Here is a 15,326-nt window from a genome sequence, read left to right as displayed (position 1 = left end):
GCCACGTTCTCGGTTTTCAGGGGCTTCCCACACTCCCAACCCTGCTGGTGTTCCAGCTGAAGAATCCGGCCAGGAATCGCCAACTCTCCTTTAGGAGCGAACATAGCAGAAGATTCAAGTTGAGATCCTCCCTTCTGGATTTTTTTAGGGGGGGCACTCTCATAATGTTGGTGTTATCAGCAAGAAATCCAAGCGTCCTTAAGCTGGAGACAAAATGGAAAGACCATGTATGTAGTACCTTCAAAGCCCATAATAGAAGATCCCCAGTTTTCCTCTGGCGATTCAGTGTGTGTGTGTGTGTGAGAGAGAGAGAGAGAGAGAGTGCGGAAAGACCCTTCCCATTCTTTCTGGCTCTGTTTGGCTCTTTTCTTATGTCCCCTCCCCAAGCCTGTTCCCCCAAGAGGGAGTTCTGGAAGATGACTCCTCGTTCTGGTCCTTGTGCACAGAGATTCTCTGTAATGAGAGCTTTACTCCAAGGACTGGGTTGCTGGGGGTTTGGGTATCATGATAGTCGGGGCTGCAGGCAGGGGTTTTCCCCTTTGGGTCCCATTTCCATCCTGCTGTTCTGGGGTGTCACAGGGAAAGCATCCTGTACGATCGGGGTGGGAGGCTGGGGGTGAGCAGTCTTGGCTGACGGCTCAGTTTTGCAAAGGACCTGAGGAACTGGGTATTTGTCTCGTCACCAGGCCTGCGGTGGTGGCTGTCCCTGGCACCTCTGCTTCTATTCTCTCTGCCACATGTCGCCATCTTCTAGGACCTGCCTCGGGTCTCGCCTCCTTGTGACATTCCACCTGCCATGAGTGGCCCTCCTCAATCCTCAGCATTCCTTTTACACGATCACTTGTCTTTCCCCCTCTTGCCATGGATCTTTCCTGCCTCTGTCTGGGGTCCCCATGAGACCCAGGTTCTTCAAGAGCGAGCTCTGTCCACCGAGCTTTATTTCCCTCGGCATCTGAATTAGGGCCTCGCTCTGGTGGGGCCTCAGCACTGGCCTGTGAATGGAGGCACCTCCTCCAGGACAGCCCCCGGGCCTGGCGTACAGGAGGCTCAATCACTATTTGTGGACCAGATGAGGAAGCTGTCCAGATACTGGCCATTCCTTCCTGGGTCCAGTCTATTCAATTCAAGCCGTGCTTCCCAGGGACCTACTATGTGTCAGTTACCATGAAGGCTATCAAAGTAGAGAAGACGTGCTTTCTGAATCAAGGAGGCTGTACCGACCCCAGTCACTCTACTGTCAGAATGTAGGAAAAGCAGGTGCAGGGAAGCCTTGAAGGGTTCACTCTACTTGTGCTTACCCTGGAAAGATGAGCCAGGCATCCTTGCAGCCTTAGGGGGGAAAACACGTGATCTGCCTGCAAGGATGGGCCTGTGGGACCTTATGGGACATGGGACCCTTCGAGTCTCAGGAATGTGCTGGCCCAAGCCTCCACTTGCCCCTGTGGGATAATGATCCCAGGTGGACTCACAGGGTGGGAGGGGAATTAGGGGCCAAATAGATATGTCTAGGCCTGTGGGGTTGCAAAGGCAGGGGACAGGTTTATTGTGATGCAGGGTCTCCCTGAGATGCTCATTAAAGGAGACAAGTTTCAGCTTTCCTTCTCGGTCTGCCTAGCGGGAGATTCCCACGCTCATAAATAGCTTTAATAACTTTCTCCTGCCTTTTATGTTGTTGGGAGGCCCGTCGTCTGCCCGATAAAAAGGCAGGGGCACGGACAGGTCTCCAGCGTGAGACCTGTGTGCTTCGGGCCTCTCCATTTTCCCTGCACTGCCCTGCACCGCGGAGGCATGGCCAGCCGTCCCCACCGCATCCGCTCCGGCTATGGGGTCAGGAACTTCAGCTCCTGCTCTGCCGTCCTGCCCAAGCCGTCGGCCCACAGCTGCTCCAGTGCCATGGCCTACCGCGGGGGCAGTCCTGGGGGGCCCGGCTACAGGCGCCTCGGGGGCTTTGGCAGCCGGAGCCTGTGCGCAGTGGGGTCCCCGCGGATGGCGGTGAGCTGTGGATGGCCCCTGCGCAGCGGGGGCAGCTTTGGCTACCGCATAGGGGGCCTTTGTGGACCCAGCCCGCCCTGCATCACCAGCGTGTCGGTCAACGAGAGCCTCCTCACGCCCCTCAACCTGGAGCTTGACCCAAACGCGCAGTGCGTCAAGCACCAGGAGAAGGAGCAGATCAAGTGCCTGAACAACAAGTTTGCTGCCTTCATTGACAAGGTGGGTCTGTGGGCTGCTCCCTGGGGCTGTGGCACAGGAAGGGGCGAGGGACTTGGAACCCAATAACCAGCCGTCTTCACGTTCTCTGAGTCCCAGGCCTGCAACCCGTCAGCACGTGGCCTTGGGAGCATGACTGAATCCGGCTCTTGGTTTTCAAATGCTACCAGGAGAGTCAAACGCAACGATGAATATGACACCAGACAGAACGGGAAGTTTATTGAGGCAGCTTCCCTGCCCAGCAAGAGCTGCGTGTGTGTCTGTGGCCCCATCTTCGGGATCTCAGCCATCACCCCGTGAGAGGGGGGGTGGGTGGGTTGGGATGTCTGCTTAGGTTTGTGTGGAGGTGCCGCCCTCCCCAGGGTGAAAGGATCCAGGATGAGGAGGGGCCAGAAGCTCCTTTCCTGCTCCTTCTAGTGGGAAGGCTGTGAGTTCCCGGGATTTCTGCCCCAGGCGCTTTTCCCCACCCAACGTTACACAGATTAAACACAGTGAGTTGAGAAACTTAAGGGGGCAGCCCCTGGAGGGGCTGTTGAATTGCACTCTTCAGATGCTGGGGTCTCTGAGCCCACCTTCTGGTTGGACGCATAGCTCTGGTGTCCTCTAACTCAGTGGCACCCCCTCTGCGAGCCTCTCTGGGGGAGGACAGCCCCTGAAGTCCAGGAGAGGAAAGGGTCCCCTTCTAGGGCTAAGTGCTGTGCACATCTACACCGAGGGTCTTTGTAAGTGGACACACACAAGAGTGACGGTGCATGGAGGCCTTGCTCTCTGATAAGAGCCACCATCAGAAATAGGCATCTCTGCAAGCGAAGGTGCTGTCCATTATTCTTTTTCTTTTTTAACGTTTGTTTATTTTTGAGAGAACGCCAGCAAGGGAGGGGCAGAGAGAGAAGGGGACAGAGAATCTGAAGCGGGCCCTGCGCAGTCAGCAGCGCCCCGACGCAGGGCTCGAGCTCACGAACCACGTGATCATGACCTGAGCTGGAGTCAGATGCTCAACCGACTGAGCCACCCAGGCACCCCTGGACACCTACTCTTCACATGCTGCTGGCTCATCCCTTCCGCCAGCACATCGTGTGGGTCATTCATTATGCAAGGACACCCACCAAGGGCGGCAGGATGAGGTTGAAATCCAGCCCATGCTAGGCTCACCAGGCTGTATGCCCTGGAAGGAGGCTGTGTCTGCCTGGAGTGGCCCCTTTGCCTAATTTGCTTGAAAGCACAGTAAGGTCCCCGAACATGCAAGGACCTTTGCACGTAGCCTTTTGGACAGCACGCAGGTATGCAGTCTCTGTGTGAGCAGTCAGTTCCGGTCCGAGATCCAGATTCTTGCCTGAAATTATTCAGTTATTAAACCTCGGCAACAAATCAGATTTCTATGATATGGTTTGCGGGCCAAGTAAAACGTGCCTGCAGGGCAGAAAGAGCCTGGGGACTGCCAGGGGACATTGCTGATGCATTTCTACTGCCTCGGTTTACAATGAGGCTCCGGGAGAGTGGGGCACAGGGGCCCGGTTGGTGGCAGAGTCAGGCAGGGGAAGGTCTCCTCATTCCCCATCCAGGGTCCCTGGGATGGGCTCTCCTGCCCCAGGATCAGAGTGAGGGAGAGTCGTGGTGGGTGCGTTTTAAAATCACTGGCATAAAAATGCCCACAAACTTAGTGGCTTAAAACAATACAAATTTCTTATCTCATGAGGTCAAAACCAAGGTGTTGGCATAGCTGCGTTTCTCTCTGGAGGCCGTAGGGGAGACCTGTTTTCAGGGACACGCACGCTTTTGGCAGAATTGCGTTCTGTGTGATGGTAGGACTGAGGTTCCTGTTCCCTTGCTGGCTGGCTGGCTGGAGCTCCTTCTCAGTTTCTGGAGGCCACTGGCATTCCTTGACTCAGGCTCCTTCTCCCTCCACCTCCAAAGCCGGTGATCGTGGCCAAGGCTGCCTCAGGTTTTAAGTCTCTCCTCCACCTCTTCCTTCTGTGCACCTCTCCACTCTTCTGCCTTCTTCTTCCACTTTATTTAAAAGCTTTTAAAAAATGTTTATTATTTATTTTTTGAGAGAGGGAGACAGAGTGCAAGCAGGAGAGGGCAGAGAGAGAGGGAGACACAGAATCCGAAGCAGGCTCCAGGCTCTGAGCTGCACGGGGCTCGAACTCACAAACCGCAAGATTATGACCTGAGTGGAAGTCGGATGCTCAACTGACTGAGCCACCCAGGCGCCCCCTTCCTCTCCCACTTTAAAAGGCCCATTATGACACCTTGGGGCCACCTGGATAATTACAGATCTCCTGATCTTCAGTGCCATAACCTACATTCCACCTGCAGGGTCCCTTTTGCCACGTAACATAACAGATTCACAGGTTCCAGGGATTAGGACGTGAACATCTTTGAGGAGCCATTTTTGGCCCACCACACACGGTCGAGAGTGTTTTTGCAAGATCAGATGTTATTTCATTCTGTGCAGAATAAATACCGCAAATCAATTGTGTGCTCTAGTGGGAGAGGGGGATAGGGTGAGGGAACATTCCTGGGGGAACAGCCGTGACCTGCACTTTCAGACTTTGCCAAATGATTTGGCCTTTGGGGGAAGGTCACAGCCTGCTGCGGGTCAGAGATCATCCCCAAGGGCAGAGAGGGCTCAGGGCTCCCCCTGAGTCTCTTTCCTCCACCCTGGGCGGCAGGTGCGCTTCCTGGAGCAGCAGAACAAGCTTCTGGAGACCAAGTGGCAGTTCTACCAGAACCGCAAGTGCTGCGAGAGCAACCTGGAGCCCCTGTTCGAGGGCTACATCGAGACGCTGAGGCGGGAGGCCGAGTGCGTGGAGGCCGACAGCGGGAGGCTGGCCTCGGAGCTCAACCACGTGCAGGAGGTGCTGGAGGGCTACAAGAAGAAGTGAGTGCGGCCGGGCTGGGAGTGGTTATGGGTGTGGGGTAGGTCTTGGCTGGGTCCACACCACTCTACCAGAGGTGGGGATGGCTGAAGGTCAGGGCCAGCCCAGGCTACCTCTCTGATGGTTCTGTTTTCTCAGCCTGCTCTATCTGGTCTCAGCTCCCAGCTCTTGTAGCCCCATCCCGGGAAATGGGGAGAGAGCTGGGGAGAAGAGGTACTCCCAGCCTGGGAGGGTAGGACACACATCCAGGGCACACAGTGGCCTAGAGACACAGAGAGAGGAACAACAACGGAATGGGAAGAGAGAGGTCAACAGACTGGAGGAAAGAACTTGGGAATAGTCAGCACTAGGATGTGGGGAGAGGAAAGGTCCCTGGGGAGGTATCTCCAAGATGATCCGGCCAATACCATTCAAGATAGCCAATAAGTTTGGAGAAGTCGTTTATTCACTCTGTGGATAAATCACCAGGCTCTTGTTCTGCAAGGCTCTGCAATTCAAAGGCCCGCGTCAATCTTCCCTTGTAACCTGACTTGTTTAGGTTGGCCATTGCCTAGTTTAAACTCACCGGGTCACTGACACCTTGCTCCTCTTTCCCTGTTGATAGGGATGGAGAGAAAGGTGATCCTGATATAATCTGTCCTGATCATTCTAATTGGAAGTAACCGGAATTCGGATCTTGGGAGATCGGGTGTTACCATCCAGATGGACCCAGCAATGGGTTTACACTTTCCTTGGGGGGATGCAAATGCAGACACAATTCTGTTTGCAGGTGTCAAGGCCTGTCTCCCAGTCTGGGGGGGTGTGAGGGCCAGTAATTACATAGCCCAGAGTTTATAGCAGCCCAAATTACTCTGTCATTAAAAAGTCATGAAAATCATGCTATGAGGACTCTGGTCATCCCTGTGGGCTGGGCAGGGCTGCTGCAGGAATGACCTCATGGGCAGGCACAAGAGAATGTGCCAGGCAGTGCAGGAGGGCTGTGGAAATGCCTCCCCGCCCCCCCGCAGTCAGGGCATAATGGGGTGCTTCCAGGATTTCAAGTCCTTGAGTATTGGGGGAAGGGAAGAGAACATCACAGGGATGGTTTCATGGAGCTTTACGTTTTGTACAATTTTCGGGTTGAAAGACACCCCCCCGTCCCCTGGAGCATCTCTCTTTTGCTCATCCCACAAATATTTCCAGCATGCCTTATTGCACATCAGGCAACGTAGCCCAAGATGCAGAGAGATTAAATGGCTTGCCTGACGTTTTCCAGAAACTTCAGTCCAAGCTTGGACCAGAAACCAGAGGCTTGAACTTCATGTCCTTTTGGTGGGTTCTTCATGACTGCAAAATAGAAGTCCAGAGAGGACAAGCCTCTTTCCCCAAGGCACACAGCAAGTCAAGGGCAGAACTAAGGAGTCTTGAAAAGCTCGGGCTTGGTTGACCCACCCAAAGCCTTCATCCCCAAGGGCCTCTCCATCTGTGGTCTCTCTCCTCAGGTATGAAGAAGAAGTGGCCCTCAGGACCACGGCTGAGAATGAGTTTGTGGTGCTGAAGAAGGTGAGTGAGTCCTCCCACATGGGGAAGAGTGAAATCTTAGATGCTGGACCTCTGAGACTAGCAACTTGCCAAGTTTGCGGCAGTCCAGTTGTGGTGCAGGCACTCGACTCCCCTGACCAATGGGGGCCACTTGGTTGGCAATGCCCGCATGAGAGGGAGACTGATTAAGTGACCACTGTGGCTAATCAGCCAGACAGCAGCTTGGTGAGACCTCGGGCCCGAGAGTCAGCTACTTGGATGTTGCCCAGCCTGGGTGCCAAGGACGGCCTGTGGGTGGGGCACACTCATGGCTCTGTGGCCACCACGTGGTCATGCTCCATGGGCCAATCTAACTTAGTAGTAGCAGCCTGGCATTTTGGGCTGTGATATTAGGCTACTCGCTTCAGGAAGGTCTCTAATTCTGGAGGAAAGAGAAAAAATCTGTCGAGGTCAGACTTCTCTCTACTCCCTATTTGAGGTGGCCCCGTGGATGTTTCTGTGATAGGAGAAGAGTGGGACAGAACATAGCCTCGGGGCCCCATATAGAGGACAAAGGTCCAGGGGCCCTGAGTGACCCTTGTTCCACCCTTTCCCATGTGTGTCCACCAGGACATAGACTGTGCCTACCTGCGCAAGGCTGACCTGGAGGCAAATGTGGAGGCGCTAAGGGAGGAGATGGGCTTCCTACAGGCCCTCTATGAGGAGGTGAGTCTCTCCCCTTCTCCAGAAGAGCAAGCGAGGGAGGAGAGGGCAGAGGGTTTTTTGAGTTGTGGGTTGTCTTGGTCCTTTGGCTTTAGAAAGTATTGTCCATCCCTAACACTTTTAGAACCTAAACATCCTTTCCTTCTGTGATCAGAGGAGATTTTTCTCTTGCTTAGGCCTCCTTTCAAAATGGAAATGGGTGATTCCCTTCCTTTAAAATTATTTGTGGGGTGCCTGGGTGGCTCAGTCCGTTGAGCATCCTCTTGATTTTGGCTCAGGTCATGATGTCATGGTTGTGGGATCGAGTACCACGTCAGGCTCTGCACTGGGTGTGGAGCCTGCTTGGGATTCTCTCTCTCCCTCTGCCCCTACCCCATTTGCACACACTCTCTCTTTCTCTCTCTCTCTCCCCCCACCAAAAAACCCCACACAGATGATTTGAAGGACTGTGATTCATTGCCTATCTACACAGCACAGCATGAAGTGGAGATATGACAATATAGGTGTGGGTATATAGATGTAATGATATCTTATTAATTCAGGTAGTATGAAAAGTTCATTAGAAAACCCAGCACTCTAAATCTGTCCATTGTCTGGTTGATTAGATTTATGCAGATAGCTAGAGCTGCACTTCTGGAATTCTCCAATTTTATTTCCTAAAGCTTCAGGTGGGGATGGTTTTTTACCTACAGCAATGGGAATCAGAGGGGGATTTGGAGCTGAGAGCACTGGTTGCTGTCTCCTACAGGAAATCTACCTCCTTCAGTCACAAATCTCTGACACCTCGGTGGTCGTCAAAATGGACAACAGCCGGGAGCTCAACATGGACTCAGTGGTGGCCGAGATCAAGGCTCAGTATGACGACATCGCCAGCCGCAGCCGGGCTGAGGCCGAGTCCTGGTACCAAACCAAGGTGAACTGGAGAGCCGAGCTGCCCTTTGGGCAGGGAAGATAGCCAGAACCTGAAGCTTCTCTGGGAAATGCACCCATGCATTCAGAGGGGTTCCATCACAGGCCCAAGCAGAGCAGGGGTAGGAGATGGGACCACTGTAGAACAGCAGGCTGGCTCTTCATAGTGACGACCCAGCACCCCTCCAGCAATGTCACAACCATTGGCTGGTCCTGAATGTTTGTCTCCCAACCCACAGTGCGAGGAGATGAAGGCCACGGTGAGCCAGCAGGGCGAGAACCTCCGCAGAACCAAGGATGAGCTCAATGAGCTGAACCGCATGATCCAGAGGCTGACGGCAGAGGTGGAGAATGCCAAGCAGCAGGTCAGGGGGCGCTGAGACCTCGCTCGGTGCACCTGCTGTTTCTGACCTGTTCTCCTGCTGCTTCTGATCTGTTCTCCTGCTGCTTCTGATCTGCTCTCTGCTTTCCTCCTGCCTTGAGGGGCTGCTGCTGTCTTTGGAGAGGCTTATATTTTAACCACCTGGATCTGAAGGACCGACAAGCACTGTTTGCACAGAGCATTGTGGGGGAGGGTTGGTCTGTCTACCTTCTCTGAATTCTGCTCCTATTTCCCTTCATATCCCTCCAAGGTTTCTTTCCTTTAAACATACATTAGGCAATGCGGTCTAGTGCAGGTTGTGTTCTGCTGGCTCTCCCCCCACCTCCCCAGATGGATTTGAGGTGCACGGACCTGACCTGGTCCCACGCCACTCTGTTCACGGTGCACGCTAGCACCGTCTGTGCATCTCTGTAATTGAACATGGCTTGTCTCTCATTCCATTCCCCACAACCTCTCTGAGTCTCAATTTCTTCATCTGTTTAATGGGAAATAACCGTGCCTGTTCTGACACGCTCAGAGTAACTGGAAGCAGATAGGCAACATCTGTGAAAGTGCCTTGTAAACCAACAATGGTAAACAAGTGTAAGATACTATCACTAACTATTATCAGTCCTGTTCCAGCACTAGCATTTCCTCCCTCTAATGGCTCACTGGGGACTTGAGTTTTACAATAAAATTAAGAGGCACATACATGGAGGAAGAAAGCTCCAAAGGGCCATTATTTTCCTGCCTAGTTAATTTGCAAGTGGACCATTTGGAATAGAGGTGAAATAGGTTGATGGAGGCCATTGGGGACCCACTAGGTCCCCTTCTCAAGCTTCTCCCCTTCTTCCCTCCCTGACAGCGGTGCAAGCTGGAGGGCGCCGTGGCTGAGGCAGAGCAGCAGGGCGAGGCAGCCCTCGGTGATGCCAAATGCAAGCTGGCGGGGCTGGAGGCCGCCCTGCAGAAGGCCAAGCAGGACATGGCCTGTCTGCTCAAGGAGTACCAGGAGGTGATGAACTCCAAGCTGGGCCTGGACGTGGAGATTGCCACTTACAGAAAGCTGCTGGAGGGCGAGGAGAGCCGGTGAGGACAGGGCTTAGGGTCTCTTCACATCCCCACTCAGGGCTGGAGGACTGCCTCAACAGACTATCATCCTCCAGGCAGAGAGTGTTCAAACTGGGAAAGACTCCAGAAAGACTCTGGAAATCAAGAAGTCTAACCGTTTTCCCATTTTCAGGTGGGGAAACCGAGGCCTAAAGAGGGGAAGGAACTTGTTCAAGGTGACAGCTAGGTAGTGGCTATGCTAAAATTACCGTCTCCGGTGATCTTTTCCCTCCCACACTGCCCCTCCTGATGCAACTAAGCTCATTCCAAGGCAACTACTTTACCCTGTTGACTGGAAAGGGGTTTCTGCAATCACATCACAGTGGATTGTAAAAGCTGGAATCATTCAGAGGATTTGCTAAAGGCCATTTGACTTGGCGTGTACAGACAAGGAACCCTATAGTCTCGTGTTCAGGAGCAGCAAATAGAAATGACCAGCACAGGGTCCTTGCTTAGTAGGGAAAGGCAGGGGCAGCATAAATCGGACTCTGCTGACAGTTTGAGCCGAGAACTGGGGCAAGTGAAGTCAGCAAGGGAAGGAGCAGTGTGGATTTACACCTGGGGTAGTGACGAGCATTAAGCCTGGAGGTAGCCACATCGTTACTGCCTCCTAGCTGGGTCCCATCATGGGGGAGCAAGCTAGACTGGGGGGGAGGACAGTTGCATAGAAAGGTTAAGATCACAGGTTGTGAGCCATCTAGACCACCTGGATTCACATCCCAGCTCTACCACTCACTAGCTCTGAACCTCTGGGCCTCAGCGTCCCGATCTGTACAACAGATAATCATAAAACCCAGCACTTTATGCTGTTGCAAGGATTAAATGAGTTAGTGTGAATGGAAATCACCAGTAGGGGCAGGTTACGGTCAGAACAAGAATCTCTCTATCCAGGGTAGCCAGGCAGGGCTGTACCACGGAGAGGCTCCTTACTGACCAGGTTACATTAGACATCTAATGTGTGTCGCCCCCTAGGCAGCTGGCCATGCTGCTGGATTTGTGCCACGCTTGACCAAAGCAGGTAAACTCTTCTGTCCATTTCCTCGGGACTCCGGGTGAAGCCACCAGATTGATCTCCTCCTTTTACACTTAAGCCTCTGGCCCACTCATCAACATTCAGTAAGGCACTCAGCATTTGTGCTGTGAAACTTACTTTCATCATCATCATCATCATCATCATCACTGATGTATTAAGAACTCAATTCTATAACGCATGAGGCACTGTCTCCAACACATGAGATTTTACAAGATGGTTGGGTGTATGGAGCTTTGCATATTGTGGCCACTGACCTTTTGACAGATCTTCTCTTCTTGGCATTTAACAAGTGTAATTGGATTACCCAAGTAACCCTCACTGCAGAAAACACAGAAAATGAGAAAACAAAGCAGCCGTAATCACTCAACTTGGTGACAGCTTTTGCCAGCATTGTGGAGCAACAGGCACCATGATGGGCATTGGCTAGAATCTTCTGGAAGGGCACAGTTCCAAGGCTGTGGCAGGGTCAGATTCACGTGGTGGGAGAGTGAGCCCAAAGCATAGATCCTTACTGAAAAGCTGTAGTATGTTGAAGTGCTCAGTCGGGCAGAAGGAATCAGATTGGAGATTTACTGGAGGAGATGGTTTGAAGCTCGGGGATAAAAAAAGAGGGTGATGTAGAAGAGAAAGTGCAGGTGGGCGTGAGGGAGGAGGGACCCACGGCAGTGATACAAATGTCTCATCATCAATGAGATGTTCATAATGTTAGTAGCAAACACAGTGGATTTACTGTGTGCCAGGCTCTACCTGTAGGCACTTTGCAATGTAGAGCTTGCAACAGTGCTGGAAGGTGGGTATTATCATCCCATTTCATAAATGAGGAAACTGAGGTACAGAAAGGCTAGGTGATTTGTCCAAGGTCACCCAGCTAGTGATCTGGTTCAGCCAGATTTGCGCCCAGGATGCCAGGCTCTTGACCACCATTCCCTCCTGCCCCCTCTGCAAGTATCAAGTCAGATAGATATCCGGGGTAGCATTTAAGCTCGTGGGATAAAAAAAAAATGGCTCAATTAGCATGCTAGGCAAGCTCTTTCCCACCTGAAGGTGTCCCAGTTAGGCAGTGGCTGTTCCCATCACCTCTTTGGCCATGCTGGAACTTCCAGCCAGGGGACAAGGTGCATAACCCCACTGCACCCCACGTGTACCTTCTGGTACACCACATTTCCATGGCCGAGAAGCAAACAAGGCATATAAAGTGGCCTTTGGGTCCTGCAACCTAACATTCCCCTGTCCTTTTGGGGTCCCTGGGAGCAGTGGCGACACTGATGCTCTCTGTGGTAGGTGGGCAACACGTCCCCGCCCCTCAGCCCTGCTCTCTTTGCTCAGGATGGACCAGAACAGACCTGCTGCAAGAACAGAGGAACCCCATTCTAAATGTTCACTCTCTCTCTCTCTCTTCTGCAGCTTGTGTGAAGGCGTGGGCTCCGTCAATATCTGTAAGTTGTGTGCATGTGTGGGCATCGTTCTTTTGGGTGTTAATATTGGGTTGCATCTAATTGGTGACTGAATCTCTGTCTGTGGGGCACCGGGAAGGGGAGATGTGAGCTGAGGTCTCTGGGATCTGGACAAATGGATGGTCCAAAATATTTGGTCCCTACGTGGAGCCATCTGGAATATCCGTGAAGCATAAGTGAATGACTGGGGGAAATTCCGCCCCGCTGACTGGTTCTGCAAAAATAGCTCAAGTCTTTCAGTTACACACAGGATACTCTTCAAGTGGCACAATATTTTAATAGGAAGAAACATTTTTGATGTTTATTCTGACCGTTTGGGCCCACTTCAGGCAACTCTTTACCTTGAATAATCCACTGTGTACACAGTCCCTAGGCTAGGTATCTATCTGTTCTCATTTTTCCAGCAACCATGGTTCTAGATGATTCCTTCACTATGACCCATCAGTTTTTGCTCAAAGATTGTATAAACACATCTCAACATTAGTCTGGTTCAAGCAGAGTTAGGTGTCCAATTTGCGAACCACACTCCTTCAAGAAGCAGATGGCAATGGCTTTGGATTTGCCGGTAGGTCTAAAGATTCATGATGCTGATCCCTCAGAAACATGAAAGTCAATCATTGGTGGCAAAAGGTTTTGGGTCATGTCGTGTCGGGGATGGAGGAGAATTCTGACCCAGTGTCTCCTCCCGCAGGTGTGAGCCGTTCCCAGGGTGGCGTGATCTGCGGTGACCTCAGTGCCACTGTCCCTCGTGGCCCAGGGGTTGTGGCTTCCAGCAGTGGTGCCCTCTGCTCCCCCTCTGTAGTGGGGGCCTGCTCCGGTGTGAGATCCGTGCGGTTTGCATAGTGGGCAGGGGACTCCGGCGGGTGCCCCCCTCTGATAGGGGCATGGGTGGGGAGCAGGAGGGGAAAATCATTTCTCTCCCAGACCCCCATGCCTGTTTAGTAACTTCCCCTGGCTGGAACCCAGACTGTCTCTCCAGTTTTCTTCCTATTGCAGTTATGATTTACTCTTTGTGTGCAAACCCTGGGTGTAACATTACTGCCTGTGGTCCAGGAAAGGCATGTAAAGGCTTTTTGATATAAGATGCTCAGCCGCTTTCTTCCCCAGCTAATTTCAGGTTAGCAAACATTTTACTAAGTCTGCTTACTAAGTACTGGCTGTGTGCCAGGCCCTCTGGGCAGGGAGCCAGGTAGGAGAATGGCGATGGGTAGGTGCACCTGTGCTTTGCCCCCGGAGGAGGGGCGGGGCATGTCACCTCAGCACTGAGGGAGCAAAGGGGAAGTGGACTAGGGGTCCGGGAGGCCCCTAACACTCTGAGAGACTGTATGTTCCCGGAGAGACCCCCAGCTATTTGTATGCCAGGATGGAAAGATTGACTGAAGCTAACAGCTGAGGTGTTTATGGTTGGCAGTTTGGATTTTTTTTTCTCTTTTTTGTATTTGGGTGATTCCTGTTATGGCTCCTTCTTTCTTTGGGTGTGCGTGATTAAATATCGATGGCAACAAGTTTTCTCCCAGCAAACAAATTAATGTCTGCCTCCTTTGTGGTTTTCCCAGCCCCCTTCAAAGCCTTGACCTTTTCAACGCTTCTGCAAATGTGGTCCACAGACCACCACATACATCAGAGTCGCCGGGATGGGGGTGAGGGGTGGAGGGGACTTCTTAAATAAGCAGATCCTGGGCTCCATCCAGAACTCTTGAACCCAAAGTTCTAGGGATGAGCCCAGGAATATGAATTTAAACAAGCTCCAGGTGATTTCTGTAGGAACTAAAGTTGAGAACCATTGGTTTGTGTGCGCAGACAGAAGAAGAGGGTCAGATAATTCTGACCGAGGAGCTGACTTCCTCTCTGATTCTCACAGGATCAGAGTCATCTCTTTGCATTTCTCCTTTGACTTTGCCAAAAGGTCGGAGCCAATCTGAGTCACCCAGGCCTGGGTGGAGTGGAGGGAAAGCTAGAAGAGGGGAGGAGACAGGAGCCTTTATCCATAAGCACCTGCTAAGTGGCACACAGCGTATGTATTTCATTCATGGGTCATGTATATTATTTGATAGATAAGGAGGTTAAGGCCCAAAGAAGTGAAGCAACTTTACTAAGGTCACACAGCTAGTCCAGCATTCAAACTGAGGTTCAGGGAATGTCAAAGTTCATATTCATATTGCAATACTCCACTGTCTTACCCCCAGTTGTTCCTTCAGACTAAGCATTTTGGCTTATTGCAACACTCCTGGAGGAGGCATTCTAACTGATCCTACTTGCTAGTCAGACCCTTCAGAAATAAGACATGAAGATGACTTAAAGGAACCCCCTGGAACCGTCTGTAAGAACAACTCTCATAGTCTGCTCTCCAAGAATCTTGGACAGATCTTATTATGGGGCAGTTAATAACAGGCTAATTATGTGGGGACCCAGAAATAAAATCCAGACCTCTGGTTAGAGGACATTTTCCCTGACGGCCTGAACGGGGCAATTGATTGGGGAACTCTGTCTCTGGCCTCTTCCTGAACTGACAGTCCCCAACAAGTCCCACCTGGGGAAGTCTGTTTGGAGTCCCTTCTGATGCAAGGGATGTCCCCCCTGATGATGTGGAGAGAGGGGTTTCTGATGGACAAGTTTCTTTCATTTGATTTATAGGAAAAATTCTACTTCTTCCCCTTTATTTTATTTGGGATTAAAAAAAAAAGATTTAAATACAGCCTGACCGGGCAGAAGATATTTTGCCATAAGAATATACACTTGATCTTAAGACATAGAAAACCTTGGAGCAGTTCTCTGGGCAACGCAGTCCTTCTAATGCCTTCAGAGTCTGTCCTCTGGGACACATGTGGGCCCCGGAGAGGACCAAGATCTTTCTTAGTACATATATATATGCTCCCCTAGCTCTGTCTCCTGGCCTTGGAGCCCGCAGGGGCTGCCCCCTGGCACACCACGGTCTGGGGCCCACCAAGTTTGAGTGGAAGTAAAATCAGGTTCAAAGGGCCACTAGATCTGCTCTGAGGAGGAAAAGGAGTCCCAAGTGGCAGAACAGGGGGTGGGAGCGGAGGTCTGCCTTTCCTTTGTGGTGGTGGTGGTGGTGGAGGCCTGTGTACACATTTTCGTGTCCCTGGTGTTTTCTCCATTAAAAAATATTTTTTTTTAATGTTTATTTA

The 15,326-nt window shown here is 51.9% G+C and overlaps 1 protein-coding gene across 1 annotated transcript; it reads left to right on the top strand.

Annotated features, from left to right (window-relative positions):
* The first annotated feature begins 1,716 nt into the window (after nucleotides 1-1,716).
* LOC131519558 (keratin, type II cuticular Hb5-like) lies at nucleotides 1,717-13,214 on the top strand. The gene is made up of 9 exons (XM_058742693.1): nucleotides 1,717-2,211; nucleotides 4,884-5,092; nucleotides 6,572-6,632; nucleotides 7,221-7,316; nucleotides 8,062-8,226; nucleotides 8,462-8,587; nucleotides 9,449-9,669; nucleotides 12,128-12,159; nucleotides 12,869-13,214. Exons 1-9 carry the CDS (start codon nucleotides 1,789-1,791, stop codon nucleotides 13,018-13,020), a joined length of 1,485 nt encoding a protein of 494 aa, XP_058598676.1. The 5' UTR covers nucleotides 1,717-1,788; the 3' UTR covers nucleotides 13,021-13,214.
* Nucleotides 13,215-15,326: the final 2,112 nt, after the last annotated feature.

The sequence above is a fragment of the Neofelis nebulosa genome, chromosome 8 (genome assembly GCF_028018385.1).
Source record: "Neofelis nebulosa isolate mNeoNeb1 chromosome 8, mNeoNeb1.pri, whole genome shotgun sequence".
In the NCBI taxonomy this organism is placed as follows: Eukaryota; Metazoa; Chordata; class Mammalia; order Carnivora; family Felidae; genus Neofelis; species Neofelis nebulosa.
This window is presented reverse-complemented; position numbering and strand designations above follow the sequence as displayed.